The sequence below is a fragment of the Tetrahymena thermophila genome, assembly GCF_000189635.1.
Source record: "Tetrahymena thermophila SB210 genomic scaffold scf_8254595, whole genome shotgun sequence".
Lineage (NCBI taxonomy): Eukaryota > Ciliophora > Oligohymenophorea > Hymenostomatida > Tetrahymenidae > Tetrahymena > Tetrahymena thermophila.
The window spans coordinates 97,441-119,359 of NW_002476366.1; the positions used below are offsets into that span (position 1 = coordinate 97,441).

The following is a 21,919-nucleotide window of genomic DNA, read 5'->3' on the forward strand; positions in this document are numbered from 1 at the left end:
TTCATTAAGATAAATTAATTTTATTTTTGTTACTGAAAATTCTAAATTGATTTACTAATCACAAGAAAAAATAAATAAAAATAACAAACCACAAATTTGATATTTTTTTACTGATTATTTAAATGAATTTTATAGCTTATTTAACAGTCAAAATACTTAAATAGCCAGATAGATATCTTTGATAATAATATTCAATAAAATAATACTTTGATGATTATTTTATTTTGTTATTAGTAATTCAAAAAATTAGAATAAGCATTAAAAGAGAGAAAAATCAATTGAAAATTAGTGGAAAGCAAATTAATGAATGATATTAATTGAATGACTATTATAAACGGATAGAAGGGAAATAAAAAAAATATTTAAAAATTTGAATAATCAACTTTTCAAATAATTTGTTTCCTTAACAAAAAGAAAAGAAAGTAATTAATATTGATAATTAGATAGATAAAAATTAATTAATTAATTAAGATTAAGATAAATAAATAGATTAAGAGTAAAAAATTTGAATTGTAAGTTATTGAAAAATACTCTAAGATCTTAAATAATCTTCCTACTTCTATAGTTAAAATTTAAGCAAAATAGGACATAAAATATTTTTAGTTGCATTAGTGAAAAAGAATTTATAAAAAAGTTATTTTATTAGATTAGGGATAGATGTATAACGAGTAATTCATCATATTAATTAGTATTATTTTTTGATGACATTTTTATCTATTATATATAGACAGAGAGATTAAATTTAGATAATTTTAAATAGAGCTCTACTCAATCAAGTAGATCAAAATTATGAGGTAACTAACTCTTTATTAGCAAATATAGAAAGTATTAATGAATATTTCGTCAATTTAATCTAGTATAGGAGAGAAATTAATGAATTGAATCAACTTTTATAAAGGAATTAATATGATAAAAATCAATTCTATGATCTAATGCTGTAACTTATTAAACATACATACTTTTAGCCTTTGTGTATTTAACTTTATTTTCAAAAATAGTTCAATTATCTAGACTAATCAATCAAGGTATAATATAAGAAGCGTGCTTTCTTTTCTATAAATTTGGTAAAACTCCTAAGATGGTCAGTAGCAGCCATAAAAAGTGTAATTAAAAATGCTTTTTAATTTTAACGAAATAAATGTATTCTTTAATATAAAAATAAAGTAATTCAAGATAGTTGGCAGCTTTAAATGGTTAGCCAGTTAATTAATAATAAGAATAATTGAGATTACACAGAATAGGAGCATAAAATCTATGTAGATCTCTACTTTAGATTAGATATAATCATGTAAATTAGTTATCTAAAATTAATAATTATGCTAAAATTCAGTTTATAAAAAATAATAGATGAGAAATAGTTTTTATCAAATAAGATAAGTTCAGTTATCATAAGTAAGAAGACATCTTAATTGTAGTCAAAGAATTAAGGGGCAAATCTTATAAATGATCTTTTAAAGATATTTCCCCGCTGAACTCAAAAAGAAAGAATTCTTCTATCGTTGGAGAGTCAGATGCAATATTATTTAACCTAGAAATGTGATAAAAAGATTGGTTTTGTATGCAAGAATCCAGCCAGAAATCGTAAATACAAGCTTTTAAAATTCTTTCTATTAAAAAAATAAAATTATTTGTGAGATTCTTAACTCACTTATTTGTTTGCTTTTAAGAAATCAATTGTTGTTGTTTAAAAAATGTAAAGAATTTAAGTTAGAAAATAAATATTTTTTTTTATATCCAAAGATAATTGATAGCTTTCAAAAAAATAAAATTTATCGTTATTTTTTAAATTCTAATTTTTTAATTTCAAATTATACGAGAAAACAGCTTTATTTAATTTATATTTTTTAATAAAAGGCTTATTGGAGACTAAGAAGCTTAATTAGCAATCCTTATGAAGATCATATTGTGGGGAAAAAAATTGCTTAGTTTGAAGATATTCTTGAAAATACCAAAAAAGCTATTTACAAAAAATTTTAGAAGCAAGCTTTTGTCATTTTGTTGAAGAACTAAAAGAGGCAAAAAAATTTTTTAAGATTATGTGAACTCTTTGAAAAAAAAATGAATAAGCTGTTTAAAAAAATAGGATTTAGGGTAATAAAGCTAAACTAGAGAGATTATTTAGTCAATAAAAAATTTATAGATTTACTTGCAAATTATGCAAAAAAGAAGACTAGAGCACCTTATGATGAAATAAAAAAAATAAATGAGGAAGGCGAAGAAAAAAAGAAAAGAGCAGTTTATAAAAAACTTAATGATAATTTAAAAGTTAATATAACAGAGTGGAGAAAGCAGGCTAATTAGGCTAAATAATATATGAAATGCAGACTTGTTATGAAGTTTTTAGAAACTTTAAATAAAGAACTTGTAGTGAATACAATGTAGATTTTTCAATCAAATAGAGAATAGATTTTGAAAAAATAAGCTATTGAAAAAATGTTTGGTAATTTTAACTAATTTGCACGTAAACTTTTAAACACTTGGAGAGTGAATGCAAGGTTTGGTACACTTAACAGAGACATGATTTAAAGAATGATATAAAATTTAGGTCAACAGGTTAATAATGGATAAAAAGGAAAAATGAGATCAACTCTAAATTCATTTTATATAAATATGAAAATCAAAAAAGTTTAACTCAATTTCTTTAAATCCTTATTAGACACAAAAGCTGGTTAAATGCTGAGAGTCTTTAGAGTCTGGAAAGAAATTCCTTCTCGTATGACAGGTCCTGCAAACAAATTCTAAATTAAACTTTAAAACTTTGCTTTTAAAAGATTAAGAGTATTTTAAGATTCAATGAAGTTTCTTTTCTAAGAGGCTGAAAATTAAAAAAAAAGAGCCTTATAAACACTTCTTCTAAAAACATAATCTTCGTATAAAAGATTATTTATTGAATGGAAATAAATGGTGTACACTGATAGAATGATTAGAAGATGCAAACTAGTCATAAATATCTTCGAAAGAGTTGAGCAAGTTATTTAGGCAAACACATAAATGTTATTCACTGATGACCAAAAAATTAGAAGAATGACAGCTATTGTAGAGAAAATGATTGAACAATGGAAGAAGAAAAATTACAATTATTTCTTTAGATGGAGATAAATTAACCACGAATTAAAAATGGAGGAGCTCCTTAATGATAACAATAAAAAAGATATGCTTAAAAAAATGGTAGATTATGTTAAGAGAAGCTCTGGAAACTCTCATAGATTCGTTCTTCGTTAATTTTATACCAATTACAAAGTCAAGAATATTTAACAAAAGATCTTCAAAGCTCTCTTTGATACATCTGCAGGAAAAGTTCTTCATCTCTTTATGCTTTGGAAAGGTCTTCCACCTCCAAGCGATAACGAAATGTAAATAAAAACTGTAAGATTTGAAGGTATCTTGCATAACTTTTCTATGAGACCTATTAAAAAATCTTTTTAAGCTTTCACAAGAATTTATTAAGAAGCTATTTCAAGAAAAGTAAAGAATTTTCATATTTATTTTTATTTTACAATTCTCATTAAAAAATCCACTTAAAACAAACTTGACTAAATAAATATTTTAATTATTTGATCAAATCCAAAAAATTAATTTAATAAAGCCAGTTTTATTATTTACTTTATTTTGAACTTTAAGGTGGACTTTTTATTTTTTGATAAATATTAATAATGCTTTCATTCACTAACTTTTCATAATAATTATTATATAACTTTACTTAATTTTAATCCTTAGAAGCTAATTTACTTTATGAGTTATTTTTTCTTTTATTGTTGATAATTAAAGCATATTTTTAACAATAGAAAAGTTTCTTTCAGAGTCTACAAAAGAAATCTATGTCATCACATAAAAGAATGTTCATAAACTGGCATTAAATAGCTGATAATTGTAAAAAAGTAAGTAGATGCAAAAAGACTATGATGTTGTTTGATATTATGAATGATTTACTCTCTTAAAAAGTGGAATTTGCTCTATTTAGCTCTTTACCTGACTATGATAGGAAGATAAGAGCAATGTAAAAATTAATTGAAAATTACCAAAGGCTTAGAAAAGAATTCTGGATTATGTGGAAGAGCAGGATAAACGATTTCAGGATAAAAGATGAATAGAAAGGTGAAGCAATCAAATAATTGGAAGATCTTTTGGATGACAAAGTAAAGAGATAGATGAAATAAGCATTATAAAGCTTTGATGTTGACAAGAAGCTCTAAAAAATTGCATTTAATTTATATAAAAAGCTGGGTGTTACTTCCAGTTAAATGGCTCTTCAGCTTTTCCTCAAGGTATTTTATAATTTTTATTTAATTACCAAACATTTTTTTATTAATCTTTTCTTTTGATAAATTTAAGTGGAAATATCTTCCTTACAGACCCCCTAAAACAATTTCTCACTATTTTGAAGAAAAAATGAGAGGTTTTGTAAACAATAGAAACAGATAATTTTTAGATTGCTTGAAGGAAATAAAAAGCCAAGCTGATGAAAAGAAAAAAAATCTGATTATTCTCTTTTTACAAAATTAAAAATCTAAATTTTAAGGAGTTTATGATAGCTGGAACTATAAAAGAGAAGACTAAGCAGTTTAAAAGTAATTTTATCAAAATAATAGCTAATTTAAATTTTTTGTTTTTAAATAAAAATAGATGTTCTTTAACCATAAAATTATTTGATGCTATCCATATTAAGCTTTAATAATAGTTTGGAGTTATAGCTGAAAGCAGAAATTGGGATTTGATGCAAAAATACCTTTAAAGATTGATAAATCAATAAAATTTAAATATAAAATTCTGCTTGAAATAATGGCGATAACATGTATTTGATTCTAAGATAGATCTTGAAACTAAGCGTAGAATCATTGAAAAATTAAATTTAATGAAGGAAGGATCAACTTTAGGCGGATAGAGAAAAGTTCTAAATTAATTTATGAAAAATAGAAACATCAAAATAATCTAAAATTAATTTTTCAGTAAACTCTTAGATACTTCAGTAGGAAAGACTTTATCAGTAATTTTTTATTTATTTATTTTTTAATTTATAAATTTTATTCAATAGCAATGAAAAATTAATAAAAATTAATTTATGGCAATTTGAATGATTTAATTAAAATAGATATCTTTGATTTTTTGATTTTAAATATAAATTCTTTTTTTTAGTTATTTTAAAAATGGAAATCACTACCTCTTCCTAGCTCTGAGAAAATCAAGGCATAGAGATTTGAAAGACTTCTTAATGATTTCAGTGGAAGAAGACTCAGATAATTCTTTGATCCATTAAAATAATCATTGGTTAAGAGTTAATTAATTCAAAAAGACTCTATCTATCGTCTAATCAATTTAACTATGAGTGACCACAAAAAACTGTTCCTAAAATGGTCAAACCAAACAAAATAATACAAGTAGAATTCAAAATGCAGATAAACTTTGAATCTTTTTGCCATCCTTCAAGAAAAACTCACTGAAAGATTCCATTAAGCTATTGAGAATAACAGGGAAAATAATTTAAAAAGAAAAGTTATTGAAAGATTATTTGAAGAACAAAGAAGAAGAGTAAACAAATAATTTATTTTTATATTTAAAAATTTTTTAATTCTTTTTTATTTTATAAAATTAACCAATTTAGACTCAAAATGCATTTTCTACTTGGAGCCAACTTGTGAGAAGTGTTATGTAAGCTGAAAAATGCAAGAGGACAATTGACTTCTTTGAATAGATGGTTGTTGCTCTAAGATCAAGAACTGATGTTATTCTTTTAAATTCATAAACTGTAGCTATTAAAAAAAGAGCTCTGGAGAGATTGTTTGAAGTTACAAGAAGTAAAACTGTTAGAGCGTTTAGAACTTGGTATTAGTATATGCTTTACAATAGATTAGATGACAAATAAAAGAGGAAAATGATTGATATGCTCAGAAATGCAATAACTCATTCGAAAGGCAATAAAGTCAGATAAGCTATTCAAAGTTTCAAGAAAAATGCTTCAATTCGTAAATATTAGATCCAGTTCTTCAATAAAATACTGCAATCTAATATTGGCTAGTAGATTCTTTGTTTCTAAAAGGTAATTTCGATTTATTTTATTTTTAGAAAAAATTAAAATTAATTTTAAAAATAGTGGAAATCGCTGCCGATTCCAGTTAACTTCGAAGAAAGGCGTAAATATGCTTCCTTTTAGCAAAGAATGGCTAATATATACACAAATCCAATAAAATAGAGCTTGTAAGCACTTAAAGATATAAAATATGTTGCAGAAATTACTAAAAAGAAAGCACTTTACTTGATGCTTAAAAAGACTATGGGTGTGCCTCAAAGACTCTACATAAAATGGAAAAATGTAAATTCAAAAAATAAATAAGATTTTATTTTAAATTTTTTAATTATTTTCAAAATTTTAGGTTACTTAAGATGAAAAAAGAGTTGAACATTTTAATGCAGTGAGTAGATTCTTTGAGATAGTTAATTAGAAAATCACAGGAAGTTTAGAAAACACTATAATTGAAAAAACTGGCTCAGCTTCTCACAATTAAAAAATATAAAAACTTGTCATGTAAAAATTATACTTTGTTCAGAATTATTTATTTAGCTTACAAATAATATTTTAAAAGATTATTCTAGAGAGTCGAAAGCTTATATAAGAAAACTCTAAACGACTCCATGCATATGATCTAAAGAAAATCTGGTAGCGTAGCACTTAGAGCTTATTTCGCATCCCTTTGGAAATGGAAATTTGCAAATTTAGATTCAAAATACTATACAAAATATAAATAAATTTATAGAGTAAATAATTTTTTTTAGTTTTATATTTAATTTATTGGTTATGAAATTAGTAATCTGCAATTCTCTCCAGATTTGTCTAAATTGTGTAAGCAAGAATTACAAACAACTTACAAGATGGATATAAAGAAATCAAAAACTTCAAAAAGAAGAGTAAAGAACAGCTCCTATTGAATTGTATTGGCATTAGATAAAGAGAGGAAGTCAGATTATAATCAGCATGGCTTAACAGATGGAGACAAAATGTTAATTTGATGAGATATTAACAAAATATTATGACTGTTATGATTCACCAAAAACTGAACAGTACTGTATAAATCTTAAGTCGTTTGTTGAAACAAGCAGCAATGAATAGAATAAAAAGTAATTTTAATTGAAAAAAATACATTTTTTTTATAAAATATTCATTCAAAACATTTTAATTGGATTAATTGATGATAGTCCAAATTTTTTGCAGATAAAATTTGATATAATTTTTTTCAGTTAAAATTTGATTTAAATTTTTACATTTTTTTATTTCAGTAAGATATAAATAAATTTCACTTTTACTAATTAAAATTACTCAAATATTTTTCAATGAGAGATGATATTTTTTTACTATTTTTTAAAATATATAAAAAATAATTTAATGAATAGACTTCGTGTTTACAATTAGATCAAATAAATCTTAGTAAGTTGAAAACTTGGTTGCGGTCATTAAAAGGGCTAGATAAAGATAATTATAATCTTCCTTTGAAGCAATTCGTAATGAAAGTTATTCAAATAGAATTACACGTAAGCTTTATCTCATAAATAGAGGTTTAATCAAACTTTGTGAATCTAATACGATAAAGCAACAACTTCTAGCTTATGCTTTTGATGCAATTTACGATTCTGCCTATGATTAAAATGTTAATGTTTGGGAATAAAGAACCTTTTAACAAATGTTTTGTTTATCAGATATTGCTACTTCATTTAATATTCTAAAAAATTTGGCTTTCCCTTAACAGGATACATAAAATTCTCCTCCTCCTTCTCCACCATCTACTCCAATAAACTCAAGGGTAAACAACAATTATATGGCTCCTAGACATCCAGAGTATAACAATAGTAATTAAAGAAATAACTAGTATCTATAGTAAATACCATAACAGTACTAGGATAACTTATCAAATTCTTTGACAAGCTCATATTAATAACCTCCTGAAATTAGAGTTACAACATCTGCTCTCGTAGCTTAGCATTTACTTGAACCATCCTTATAATAATCTATCTAGCTCAATTAAAATAGAAATCAACCTTAAATACAGGAGATAGAAGACAATAGTATAAGTGGAATCCTGAAGAAAATAGGTTAAGATAATTTAAGAATCATCAATCGTTATGGTGCCTCTGATCATATTTATAGTGTGCTACAAAGAATATTTTAAAGATAAAAATCTTCCATATTCAGATAACTCGTTATTGTAATCATTTTTTTAAATTCTTTATTTTTTCAACTAAATTTTTTCATTAATAATTTAGAAAAGCAAAAATAAAACAGTGGTTGAGCTTAGATTTGAATAGTAAAAAACTAAAAGTTAAATTAACGATTTATAAAATTCTAATAGGAAATTAGAAAATTAATTATAAAACTCTGAAATAAATTACTAAAACAAGATTTAATAGTTAGAGTAATAACTCAATTCGGCAATAGTTAAGTCAGAGTCTTTACTTTCTCAAGAGAAATAATAACATTAACGCTATATCTAGTAGTTATAATAATAAAACTAATAGCAATAACTAGAGCTTTAAGATTAAAGAAGGTAAAACTAGGAAATGCAATAAGCAATCCAATAAAGTAATTTTTATTTTTTTCTCTAAAAAACCATTTATTTATTTAAACTTAAACTTATCTAAAAATAAAATTTAATCTTAGGATTATATGAAGAAGATAATTAGGAAGCAGACTAATTATAAAGAAGTAGCAGACATTAAAGCGATTAAGAAGAGTATGAAAGAAGATCTCTTCACTAACTAGATTAACTAGAAGAAGAAGATTAGCAAAGAGACAATTAATATTTAAATCAAGTTTCTGATGTTTAATATACTTTGTAAGAAATGGAAAGTAGAATTTAAGAGCTGATGGCAAGAGATGAAGAAGCATAAAGACAGCATCAATAAATATTGGAGGATGAGCAAAATTATGATCATGGAGAATACAATAACAATTACTCTGATTAGCCATAGCTATCTTTAAGAATTAGATTATAATATGCTGATTAAAATGATCCAAGATATTCTAATTAACAATAACAATAATCTCTTTTATCACAAAGATCTCAACAACATTAATACTTCTAATCTCCTGCTAGCACTTAATTCAGAAATGATGGTAATTTAAGTAGTAGATCCTAAGGATATCCTTATGTAACAGGAGATGATTAAATAGACGAAGATCTTATTTAGTACTAAAACAATATGGCTGATTAGTAGCCAGATGAAATTTAAGATCTATAGAATTTAAATTTATAATTAACAGTAACAAAAATTAATTAACTAATTCGCATATTTAATGATCTAAGAACAAGAAATTACAGATTTGCTTTTTATAAAATTAAAAATTAATTATACCAATCAAATTGATGAGATGATATAATTAAAATTTTAACTGAAAATTTGTATTGAAAATGGATAAAAATTAGATAATTCTTATCTATTGGCAGGAAGGCTGACTGACTATTTGCCATATTACTAAAAACAATTAATTATATTTTCCATTTATATTCATTTTTTTCTTTTCTAATTAACTTTAGGAATAGATAAAAAAAGACTATCTATTTTATTAGAATATTTTCTATTTTATTGTTAAACCTTATTTTATTTTCATGTTTTTATGTTTAATTAATAAAAATATCTTTTATATATCTAGTTTTTAATATAATCTTTACTCATATTTTACTTATTTAAAAAAAATTATATTATTTTTTCTAAGTCCCTTTTACTGTAATTAATATATTAATTACTTGCTTATCTTCGAAATTAATAAAAATTCATTTGCTAAATTTAAATGTAATTTATTCTGTTTAAATTATTTTTTGCAATCAAAGAAGTAAAAATTTTATTTTATCATGAAAAAGTTTTCAAAAAAAATGATATGTTAATAATAAATAAAAATTAAAGTATTAAAAATTTTTATTAATTGTTAAAAATAAATTTTCAAAAGTTACTTGCATCGAATTCAAAACTAAATATTAATCAATTAGAAGTAAGCATCAAAAAGTAAATAATGATCTGTCATAAGATACAACAGACGAATCGAGTAAAATAAATATCTAACAGCGTAATTATTCATCTGAAATAAAAAATTAATAAAAATAATTACACTAATCAAAGAATGAAATAATGGAATTAATTAAATTGATGTTTTACTATTAAAAAAAAATAATTAAAATACACAATAAATGAATTTTTTACATCTATTTCTTTATTAATTTATATTTTATTACTAAGTAGTATTAAAATTATCTACAATATTTTTGTGAACATTCTCTTTTTCTATTGTCTCTTAAATAATATGTTATTAAAATATCAAAAACTCAAATAAATTAGTCAGTCAAAATTCGATTTATTGAATAATATTCACTTTAGAAATAATAAAAAATAATATTTATATGTGAATTCATTATTAAAAGAATTCAAAGATTTGTTTGTTTATTTGTTTGTATTTTTTGTTTATTTGAACCCAAAAAGTATAAAGAAAATTTACACTTCAAAAATTAGAGCAAAAAAAATTATTTATTAAAATTAAATTTTGTATTAAATACAATTTATTCAATTAGGAATTATATTATGAAAAGCACAACTTATAGATTGCTGCTAACCGGTATTGTAGCACTAAGCATTTTCTTACAGACTGTCTTAGCTACTTTAGAAAATGGTCAGCAGTAAAATTCAAACTAAACAAATAGCTCAGAATCATTTTAGTAGAAGGAAAGCAGCTAGGATGATATGAATAGCATAATAAAAAAAGTTAAAGATTCTTCAATAGTTAAGCCTGAAGAGCATATTGTTAAGGAAAGTAGAATTATTTTCTTTATCTTCATGAGTCTAACCATAGGAGGTCTTCTTAAGCATGTCAACAAAAGATTCCCAGTAATTTATTTACATCAATGCACTTTATTGAATAAAAAATATGACTTTATAATTGATTGTATAAGTGAATATCAAACAAATAGTTAAAAAGTTATCTGACATAAATATTTAAAATATAAAGGTTGCTTATACTTCAATGCTATTCTTAATTGGATATTTTGGAGGTCTATTTCATGATAGTTTGGGATAGCTTGGTGAATCTATCAAATCAGCTAGTTCAATTAATCCAGTATTTACTTATAAATTGTAAATACAATCTAAATTCTAATCAGTTTTATATTCTAAATAAAAGCATGGAATTCTAATTATATTTTTACCAGTCATGATTTTCTAAAGCGCTTATAACACAGATTGGCACATTTTTAGGAGATAATTTAGTTAGGTAATTAATATATTAAGCAATAAATATTTTTGATGAATATAAAAATTATAAAATTATATTTTTAGAATTTGTTTTTTGGACCACATATTTATTTATTTATTTGCTTACTTAGCTTATCCAATAGCTCTAAGTGAGTATTAACCCGAAATAAAATATTATGATCAATAAACAAAATAATTAACATTAAATAAAAAATATAGATTTTCATTCTTGCAGTTCCTTGTGTTATAGTAGGTTCAGTCTTGATAATGGCATTTATTAAATTATTGTATAGAGGGGATGAATATTCCTTGTCAAGTACATTCCTTCTAGGTTCTCTACTTTCTTGGACAGACACTGTTGCAATAGGAGCTATTTTATAAGTACTTAAAATAAATAAAAAATTTAACATAAAACTATTAATTTCTGTAAAAAGGAAATAGGTGCACCAAAAAGGCTTAATTCATTAATAAAAGGTGAGTCTCTAATGAACGATATCACATGTGTAGCCTTATATAAGGTTGTAAAGGTACATATAATATTTTACTCTATTTACTTATATTATTATTTCTATTTATTAATTTCATTCTTCTTTTACATAATTGCTTATTTATTTATTTATTTATTTATTTATTTATTTATTTATTTATCATTAAATCTATTTATTCAACAATCATTATTTTTATAAAAGGAAGTTGTAAGGGAATCAATTACTGGTTTTTGGGGTAGTGTTCAATATTTTTTCGTAGTCGCACTAGGAGGAATTCTATTTGGTATACTTTTTGGATTTGTTACATCGTTTTGGATAAAGAAGATTTTTAATGACGAAATTCATGCAGTCAATATAGTTTTACTCAGTTGTTATCTTGTAAACTTAATTATAAATTCATTTTTTATAAAAAATTAATTCAAATAAATTTATTTTTCATTTATTTAGAATATTTTTTATCTTTAATATTTGAATATTTCAAGGATAATGTTGGTTTTATTTAAAATTTATTCTTAAAAACATTTTAATAATATTGATTTATTATATCTCTTTAAATAGCTCTATTTCTTTGGTTAAAATATCACTATATTTGGGTAGTCTTTGAATGGTATAGTACCTTTAGTGAGTTTTGGTTTATTTATGTCAGCTTCTGGTAAAAAGAGAATAGCAAGTTAGGCAGATCAAGCATTTAGATAGTTCTGGAATTACATCTCTTTTTGTGCAGAAACAGTTATTTTTATTCTTGCAGGTGTTATTGTTTCCTTTACCTTTTACGTAAGAGATTATAAAATATTTTATCTCTTAATTGATTCTTTTAATTAATTTTATTTAGTCTGAAGAAACATCAGGAATTACTACACCAGACTATTATAAGCTATTTTTGATTTACATTTTCACAATCATTTCTCGTCTAGCTTCTATTTCTATGTTTATGCATTTCCTTTAAAGACTTGGATACGGTCTTACTTGGCATGAAGTTTATGTTCTAGCTTATGGTGGCTTAAAAGGAGCTATCGGTGTTTCGATAGCTTTGATTGTGTCTCATGATTAACATTTTAATTCAGAAATGAGAGCTTTGGTAAATAATTAATTCATTTTATATTTATTTTTACTGTAATTAATAATCTCACCATAAATAATTTAGATATTATTTGAAGTAGCCGGAAATTGTCTTTTGACATTATTAAGTAATTATAATTATTTAAGAATTTTATAAAATAAAAATATAATATTAAATATATTAAAATAGTAAATGGGTCAACAATAAAGTTTTTAATATAATATTTAAAAATTACTCCTACTTCCTAACTTAAAGATAAACTGTTTATGGATTACTTAGAAAAAGATTTTAAAGAAGAGCTTGAATAATAAGTTAAAGAATTAAAAGAGAGTAAGTATTTGAAAAATGCAGACTGGGATAATGATGTGTTAGTTCTTTCTGGAGCTAAGAAATAGCAAGAATACATGTTATAGTTAGACAAAAAGATTTAGGAAAAAGAATAAAATTAAGAGGACAATAAAAAGAAAGAAGAAAATGAGCTATAAGTTGTGTAAAAAATTCATAAATCATTCTTATCAAAAATTAGCTTGCTATTTTTTAAATTTTTGTTTATTTAGATAAAAATAAATCAATCTTTTATATAAAAAATAGCTTACTTAAAGATGAAAAAAAATACCAAGAAAATGATCGTGTAGATGAAGAAAATAAATAAGAAGATAAACCCCGCTAAGAAAGAAGCAACAGTAATAGTTCAGATTCATCTGATGAAGATAATGAAAATTCAATTAAATAAGATGATGAAACCTTAATTTTCATTAGAAATATTTTCCTTAAAAGATTAAAAGTAAAAAATTAGTTTTTTTATCAGGAAATTAAAATAATTCATTTTTATTATTTTAATTAATGCGAATCATTCATTTTGAAACCTTTTTAATTAATTATACATAAATAATAAAGTCAGCTATCTGGGATTTATTTGAAAAGAATCAATGTACTGGAGAAAGTTACATTAGATTATGCGAAGCAGTTGATTGGGATTTAGATCTTGAAACCTCACTCATGAATAATTGGACCTATTTGAAAAGATAATTTAGTGAAGGTTATATTCACTTTTATTCCACTTTAAGAAATTGGACCATTATTGGTAATTGGGCTAAAAAACAGCTTTTCTAGCATATTTCGGGTATTTTTGACATGGTTCATACTTACTTAGAGGCTCACAAAATTGCAATGACCAATTTATTAAGTGTAAAAATAATTCTTATTTATTAAAATGTTAATAATTGATTTTTCAGATAAAATAAGATGAAAGATATATTCAAATCATTCTGCAGGAGGCCTAAGAAAATGAGATTTATGCTAAATAATATTTAGATGATTTCTTAGATATAAGTTTCCCCGACGTTAGTCAATAAATAAGAACGAAAAAAGTTGCTTTCACGATTTTAGAATATCAAAAAGGTAAAAAAATAAATATTTTAAATTGAAAGGTAAATTAAAATATAAATTTAATAAAAAAGATATAATAAAAGAGAAATCTGCCTAAGGACAATTAGATGAAAAGGAGTTCTTTTCTCTCAAAAAGAAAATTGATCAAAATATAATACAAATAAACAATTTAACTCCATCTTGGGTAATTTAATTTCAAAAAAAGTAAAGTATTAAATATTGAACATTTGTAAAATAGAATGAACTTAAGTTTGATGATTTCATTAAATCATAACCATTATTCTAGCTGCTAAGCTAGCATATGAAAGAAAAAGCTAAATTTAGTGAAATCATAAGCTAAGCTACAGAAGCTCGTTTTGATCCTGAACAATTTGTTTTCAAAGTAAAATATAATAAATTTTTTGGATGAAATTAAATAAGTTATTTTGAATTAAAGAGCGAAAAAAAAGCTACTCATATTTTTGTTATTATGAGAGGTGGTGGAACTGAAAGCTACAAAAACGATTTAGGAAAATTTTCAGTTAAAAGAGGTGTTGGTCATATCTTACCCATTTAACAGCTATTAAATTCAAATAATAAATACTAAACAGGTAAATAAGAAAAAATGAACATTTAAACAAACATTAAATTCTATATTAAAATAATGTAAAATAGAATTTTAAGCTGACTGCATGATGATTACAAGATAAATTGAAATTAAAAAAATTCAAGATCATATTAAGTGTCACCATGAAATTGAACACCATATTTACAGAGAAAGTTTACCTTACTTATTCAAGATACATTACCAATAGTTTGCTCCATTAAGCGTTTTAGACATTGAAAAGATAGAAGATATTATCAATAAAACTTTTGTCAGAAGAATTAAAAAGGATACCATTTTTGAAATGTAGAGTGGAGGTATTCTAGCTAGAGGTAAACATTTTAAAATTCAAACTATTTTTAGCTTTTTATTTCATATTTTTATTTTATGTGACATTAGTTTTTATTTTTAGCAATTTCAAATTTTATATTTAAAAATATGAATAATTTATAAAATGATTTTGTTTTAAATTTAAAGGTGAAGTTCAACTTGTTTTAAATGAAATTGGATAATCTTCTTTGAATGTCTTCGAAGATGATTAAAATAACGTTGTTAAGAAAAGGGAATCATCAGAAGTTAACATATAAGAATAAGATGCTAGGCTTAGACCTAATTTCTAAAGTGAACAAGATTAAATGCCTGAAAAAGTTATTACCGCTTATAGCATCATAAATCCAAATGCTTCTTATTATACATATAAAACTACGAAAAAGTCAATTATTTTTGAATTTACAAATCCTGAAGAAATTAGACTGCTTACAACAGCCCTAAGAAGATAAAGAGCAACTCTTATCACTCCAAACTCTGCTCTAAGAAACCTTTTAAAAAAATATAATTGATATGTTTATATTAAATAAAATTTTGTTTGTATAAATTTTAATTTGCTTTAGAAAAATTTCAATTAACTGGTATGTTTTTGTTAATTATTTTAAGTTATTGTTTGAATATTTTTTTATCAGAAAATATATTATCTAAAAGCTTCTAAAATTTTAATAATGAATTTACTTTTTGATTTCTTTTATTTGAATATATTTTGGAAAAGTAAATTAAAACCCGGATAGATTTTTTGAATTATTATTTAAAATAATTCAGGTAAAAAAAGTAAAGAAAGATTTTCAATAAGATTAAATTTTTTTGTATAATTTTGGCAAAAATTTTTATAGATGTATGAAATTTTATTTGACTTTTATTAAAATAAAGAAGTAAAATGGAATGATTAATAAAAATAATTATTTGTTTTGGGATAATTTTATTAGTATTTGCCTAACAATTTCTTTTATATAAAATTTTAATTTTGTATTCTCAAAAGAATAATTAGATAAATTAATTCCTTATCAGGCAGAACATTTACAGAAAAATCTTATTTTAATCATTTTGAAGCAACCAAATGCATTCATTAAAATAAAAAAATTATAATTGTGGATTCAAATGAATAAATTGAAATAGAAAAATTTTAAGTGATAGATAAAATACAAATTTATCATATGTCATAATTTGTAAGTAAGAATTGTCAATCGACTTTTGTTAACTTTTGGTGGATTTTATTTACTATAATAAATAAGGATAAAATTTATATTTAAATTGTGTGATTTGATTATCTTTAATAATGTTTATAAAAGAAAAAGAGAACATTTGCAACAATTATATGTTATTGTTATCATTATGATTGTTATTATTCTTATCATCTGCTGGCAACCTTTAATTAGACGTAAGTGTTTACTTTGATTTTTTCTATGTAATCTGTATAAGAGAAGATAATCATAATTACATACACGCATGCATGTATGTATATACATAATAATTGATATTGATTAATATTATATTTAATTATTAAATCTCTAAATTATTGTTAGTAAATTTAAAATAATTGTTAAACAGAAAAAAATTAATTAATTGCAAAAATTTCAGAAAGAAAGAACATAGTGAATAAAAAATGCCACCAAATTTCAAGAACTTTAAAAAGAAAGAGGAAACCTAAAATCAGCCCTAACAAGATAATTCACCGAATTAATCTCAAGCTAGTAAATATCTAAATCAAGCGAATTACCAATAACATTTTTTTAACTTAGATCAATAGCCACAATAATAGTCATCGCCAAACAAAACATAGAAAGCACCTGAAAAAAATTATGGAGGATGTAATAAAGTTATTTTATTAATGCTAACAAATTAATAATGAATTATATATTTAGTCTGGGAAGAATAAGAGGATAAGCAACCTTAAAAGACAGTTCAATAATAGCCTGCTCAAACTAAGGGAAAACCAAATTTCCTGAAAAAGGAATAACCTGCTCCTCCACCTGCCCCTGTATAACAATAATAATAATAGGCAAATTAAGTAGTAGAAGAGCCCGTTTAAAAGTAGAGTGAAAATACTGCTCCACAACCAGAAGTTTAAAATACTTAAAAGCAGATTAAATAAGTAGAGAATAAGTAAAATTATTAGAATGCAAAAATAATAAATAAAAATAATTTTAATAATAAGAGTATAAAACAATAGCAACATACCTTTATCTAAATAATTTAAAGTACAAACCGAGTATGACCTAATATAACCAGATTAACTTGAAAACCCTTTGATGTACATAACTATATTTTTCAGCATAATATTAGATTTATTTATCTTTTTTTTGAAATCACTAGACAATTTGAAGGAAAATCTGTTGAAGAAGTTATTGCGCCAGGAGGTGTTAGACTAAAATAGAATTAAAATATCCTTGATGAATTCAATTATTCAGCAGCTAACTTCTAAACACCTATTGTAGGAAGCTTCCTAATTTCTAAACTCTATTCTACTTTGAACTTTTAATAAAAAATAGTAATTAATTATTTATTTAATTTTTAATAGCTTTAATAAAATAAAATATATTTTCTTCTCTTCTATATCATAATTTATGTATAGATTTTCTTTCAATTAACACTCTTATTAGAATTTTGTTAATTAATTTAAATTTAACCAATAGAGGGCTTTGTATGCAATTCAAGAACTCATTAGAAAATAAGAAAAATATCAAAAGTACTTTAAGCATCACATTTAAGTAATCAAGTCAGCTCCAACTCCTGAAGGCGATAATACAAATACTTTCAGTTAAGAAATAAATTTAATTAGCACCTTAGTTGATAATCCTAATGCAACAATCGCAAACGAACATGTAAACTTATTTTTTAACCCAAAAAAATAATTAAACAGTTTAAAATTTTGCAAAAAAAGTTAGAATAAATAATGAATAAAACATTAAATTAAAATTGTTTTTAATATTGATATTAATTTATTAAAAGGTTGATGTAAAGTTTGAATTTAAGAGCAATCTTTTGCCTACCAATTCTAAAAACACCAATAAAGGTCCTTCATCAATATTATCTCCTCATAGCGATACAAATAATACCAGCTACCAAAATAGTTAAAATAATACAGTAAATTATTTAGATGAATTGGATTTGTAAGAGTAATAGACATCTGAATAGAAGAAAAAGGGTTTCGATTTCATTAAAAAAAATAAATAAAACAAAAATGAAAATGAAAATGGAGTTAAATCTTAGTAAAATATAGAAGAAGTATAGGAAAATTAGCAATAAGAAAATAAATAAACTAAAAAAGGTTTTAGCTTTTTAAAGAAAAAGTAAGAAGTACATAGTGTTTAACAAATTGAAAGCCCTCTACCAGAAGTAATTTAAAACTAATAATAGGAAGCTACAAGTGAGTAACCTAAAAAAAATGCATTCTAATTCATAAAAAAATAAAATTCTGCTTAGACTACTCAACCTTAATAATAACAGTAACAACAAAACACTAATGGAAATGGAGTTAATCATTAAGATTACTCTAACGGTACAAACTAAGAAAATAAATAGGTTCCTTAATAAAATGGTACTAATGGTCATCACCATCCTGTGACAAATATAACCAATTAATTTGATTCTTTATCCTTAAATGGAAATCATTAACCTAATGGAAATAACACTTCTGCAAATTAATATAGCCCATATAGTGGATAATACCCTTAAAATGGAGGTTTTTCTCCCTATGGATAATAAGCAGGTGTACCTCCTCATGGCTTTTATCCACCTCCTCCTTAATATGGTGCTTATGGAATGTACCCTCCTCCTCCTGCTTATGGGTATCCTCCAGCTGGATATCCATATCCATATGGATATGGAGTTCCCCCCTAAGGCTATGGATAACCTATTCCACCTTATGGATATCCTCCCTACCCTCAAGGGTATGGTTAAAATTTTGTAGCTCCTCAACAAGAATAAAAGTAGTAAGCTTAAGAAAATTAAGAAATTAAAAAAGACAGTAGAGAAGATGCCTTTAACTTTATAAAGATCTGAAATAAATAAAATTATGTAGAATTAATTAAACATTAAATATAACTAAACAATCTTTATTATTAAATAATAGCTATTTATAACTATAAATTGTATATTACTTTATTCTATCAAATAATCAATCAATCAATAAACAAACAAACTAATACTTTATGTAAAAATTTTATTTTTTTATTATTTTATCTTTTAATTTTATATTGAATTGACTATTTTGGATTGTTATTTTTTTAATGATAAACATCATTAATCCATAAATTAAAAAAGACAGTAGAGAAGATAGATGTCTTTAACTTTATAAAGATCTGAAATAAATAAAATTATGTAGAATTAATTAAAAATTAAATATAACTAAACAATCTTTATTATTAATAAATATCTATTTATAACTATTAATTTTTTTTTACTTTATCCTATCAAATAATCAGCCAACCAACAAACAAATTAATTCTTTATGTAAAAATTTTATTTTTTTATTATTTTGTCTTTTAATTTAATTTTATATTGAATTAACAATTGTGGATTGTTATTTTTTTAAATAATCATTAATCCATTTTATTTGATGTAGATTTGTGAAAGTTTAATTTATTATTTGAATGAATTTATTTCCTAATATGAAATATAAATCAGGTGCAATATTTAAATTAAAATTAATCAGAATTTATTATTTTATTAAAGCCAAACAAACATACAAATAAAAAGAGACAATTTAAATATTTTTCAAACTTGGACTTGTTTTAAATTTTAGAACTTCCTTTTGATTTTTTGTTTACGAAATAAAACATTTTTGTTTTAAATTTTAGTACATTATATTTAAATAAGCTAAGAATGTTCTATTAAAACTTGAAAAAATATACTTTATAATTTATTGTTTAGGTTTTAAGCCTCAAAAGACATTTATTTTTAAATAGAATCAATTCAATAGCACTCACTAATAATCATTCAAAAGATTTATTTAATAAAAATTACAATTAAGGTGATATCTATATTTTAATTATAGGAGATCATCCAAAAAATCAGATATAATCTTTTAAATCTAGTTATTAATTTATTTAATATGTACACTCCAAACGATTAAGGATATTACTAACCCTTTATCCCATAAGATGGATAACAAATGCCAATATAATAAGATTATCAATACCCATACATGCCTCCTCCTCCTGCCTTATCTAATTCAGGAGCGTTGAGTAGTTAAAGGAATAATTAATTTTATGAATTATAAAATATAAATTAGGTAGAACGCTAGCAAAATTTTTAACAAACACCTCCTTCAAAAGGATTTTAAAGTATAAAATTGAGTGAAAAAATATAAGAATAATATGAAACTCCTACTGATCAAGGAGATGATGTTTAGGAAGAATCGAAGCATAACGGATTTTAAAATGCATACTAGCTAAGATAATAATTTAAAAGTGATTAGCAATTTAAATCGTTTAACATAAGTAATAATTTTAATACTCAAAATTCTTAATATATAAATATTAAAAGTGGTATGGCTAAGCTCCATGAATTACAAGGAATATATATTAAATAAAGATTCGATGCAGCTGAAAATTTATCTGGATGTGAATAACCAAATATCTATAAAGTATATCCAGCAGATTGCAATGGAGATGTGATTTCAAATTAGTATATTTTTAAATGCAAAGAAAAGAGCTCCTGTTGTGCCAGAAATTGTATACCTGGATCGAAGAGACCATTTAATATGATAGTTAAAAATAGGAGTGGGTAATTAACTCCAAGTAGAGATATGGTTGAGGATTCAAATTTCCTTTTATTGCGCAGACCATATAAATGTACATGTTTTTGTCTATCTAGACCAGAGTTAGAAGTATTTGTTACTGAATAAGGTGCAAATAAAATATTAGGAAAGATTACTTAACCCTTTTACTTTTGTAGTGTTGGTTTAGAAATTTAAGATTTACTTGGAAATGTAAAGTATACCATAGAAGGCGAATCTTATTGTATGCCAGCAGTCTTTTGTGGTAATTGCCCATGTAGAAGCTGTTAATAGGCTACTTTTATAATTAAAAATACAAAAGGTGATCCCTTAAGCTACATTACCAAAAGAACAGCAGGATGTTGGAAATCTTGTGCATCAGATAAATCCAATTTCGGAGTAACTTTTCCTCATAATGCGAATGCAGAAGACAAGATATTAATTATGGCTGCTACTTTATTTCTTGATTATAGCTACTTTGAAGAAAGTATCACAGATAGACATGGAAAAACATCACATATTAACTTAATAGATGATGAAAACAAAAAACAGCCAAGTGAACTAAACATTCCATTACAGCAAATCAATTGATTGTTGAGAAATGTATATTTGTATATTTTCAGCATAGCAATAATTTAGAAATAAATGAAAAATGTATTAATTACTAACACCTAATAATCAAACCACATAAAATAACAACAATAATAATTAAATCATAATTGAGCATTAATATAAAATATAAATTAACTAATTAATTAATTCATCAAATTATTAATATCAATAAAAAAGCTAAAATGATAAAATAAATTTATAAAAATTGAAATTTTAATTCTATTAATAGATTTTAGAGCTAAAAAAATATAAAAGCTGTAATACCAATAATTATTGCCTGAAAAATTAAATAAAAATATATTAAGTAATAAATTTATTTAATCTAATTATTCAAAATTTATACTAAAAAAATCTTTGTTATCTTTATCCTCCTTCATTAAAAGTATATTATCATTTGATATTTTCAAAAATATTAGATTAAATTTAAATGTTCAAATTAAAGAGAAAAGTTAAGTTACTAATGTCCTTTTTTACCACAAATTTTTTTGAGATTTCACTCTAAAAAGAACTATTTT

General features: G+C 23.6%; 4 protein-coding genes across 4 annotated transcripts; all 4 read left to right on the forward strand. All coding sequences in view use genetic code 6, as the record gives it.

The window, feature by feature from the left end:
• Positions 1–657: 657 nt before the first annotated feature.
• On the forward strand, positions 658–9,351 carry TTHERM_00999030 (hypothetical protein; the record flags this gene model as incomplete). The annotated part of the gene is made up of 19 exons (XM_001030914.3): positions 658–668; positions 728–794; positions 858–937; positions 999–1,103; positions 1,165–1,288; positions 1,348–1,581; positions 1,855–3,465; positions 3,786–4,265; positions 4,333–4,568; positions 4,624–4,984; positions 5,134–5,526; positions 5,600–6,034; positions 6,089–6,307; positions 6,369–6,520; positions 6,579–6,750; positions 6,801–7,110; positions 7,384–8,192; positions 8,251–8,566; positions 8,645–9,351. The coding sequence occupies 19 exons, from the start codon at positions 658–660 to the stop codon at positions 9,349–9,351; spliced, it is 6,822 nt and encodes a 2,273-aa protein (XP_001030914.2).
• A 1,206-nt stretch (positions 9,352–10,557) lies between these two features.
• Positions 10,558–15,582, forward strand: TTHERM_00999040 (sodium/hydrogen exchanger family protein; the record flags this gene model as incomplete). The annotated part of the gene is made up of 18 exons (XM_001030915.3): positions 10,558–10,860; positions 10,982–11,089; positions 11,153–11,242; positions 11,443–11,604; positions 11,658–11,750; positions 11,913–12,089; positions 12,270–12,485; positions 12,544–12,789; positions 12,856–12,898; positions 12,961–13,261; positions 13,363–13,555; positions 13,669–13,959; positions 14,007–14,172; positions 14,232–14,344; positions 14,399–14,542; positions 14,597–14,750; positions 14,815–15,075; positions 15,221–15,582. The coding sequence occupies 18 exons, from the start codon at positions 10,558–10,560 to the stop codon at positions 15,580–15,582; spliced, it is 3,423 nt and encodes a 1,140-aa protein (XP_001030915.2).
• A 1,022-nt stretch (positions 15,583–16,604) lies between these two features.
• Positions 16,605–19,075, forward strand: TTHERM_00999050 (hypothetical protein; the record flags this gene model as incomplete). The annotated part of the gene is made up of 7 exons (XM_001030916.2): positions 16,605–16,764; positions 16,813–16,881; positions 16,936–17,176; positions 17,229–17,324; positions 17,387–17,561; positions 17,707–17,895; positions 18,023–19,075. The coding sequence occupies exons 1-7, from the start codon at positions 16,677–16,679 to the stop codon at positions 19,073–19,075; spliced, it is 1,911 nt and encodes a 636-aa protein (XP_001030916.2). The 5' UTR covers positions 16,605–16,676.
• Positions 19,076–20,030: 955 nt separating this feature from the next.
• TTHERM_00999060 (scramblase family protein) lies at positions 20,031–21,383 on the forward strand (the record flags this gene model as incomplete). Its single annotated transcript, XM_001030917.2, has 1 exon — positions 20,031–21,383. Exon 1 carries the CDS (start codon positions 20,127–20,129, stop codon positions 21,381–21,383), a length of 1,257 nt encoding a protein of 418 aa, XP_001030917.1. The 5' UTR covers positions 20,031–20,126.
• Positions 21,384–21,919: the final 536 nt, after the last annotated feature.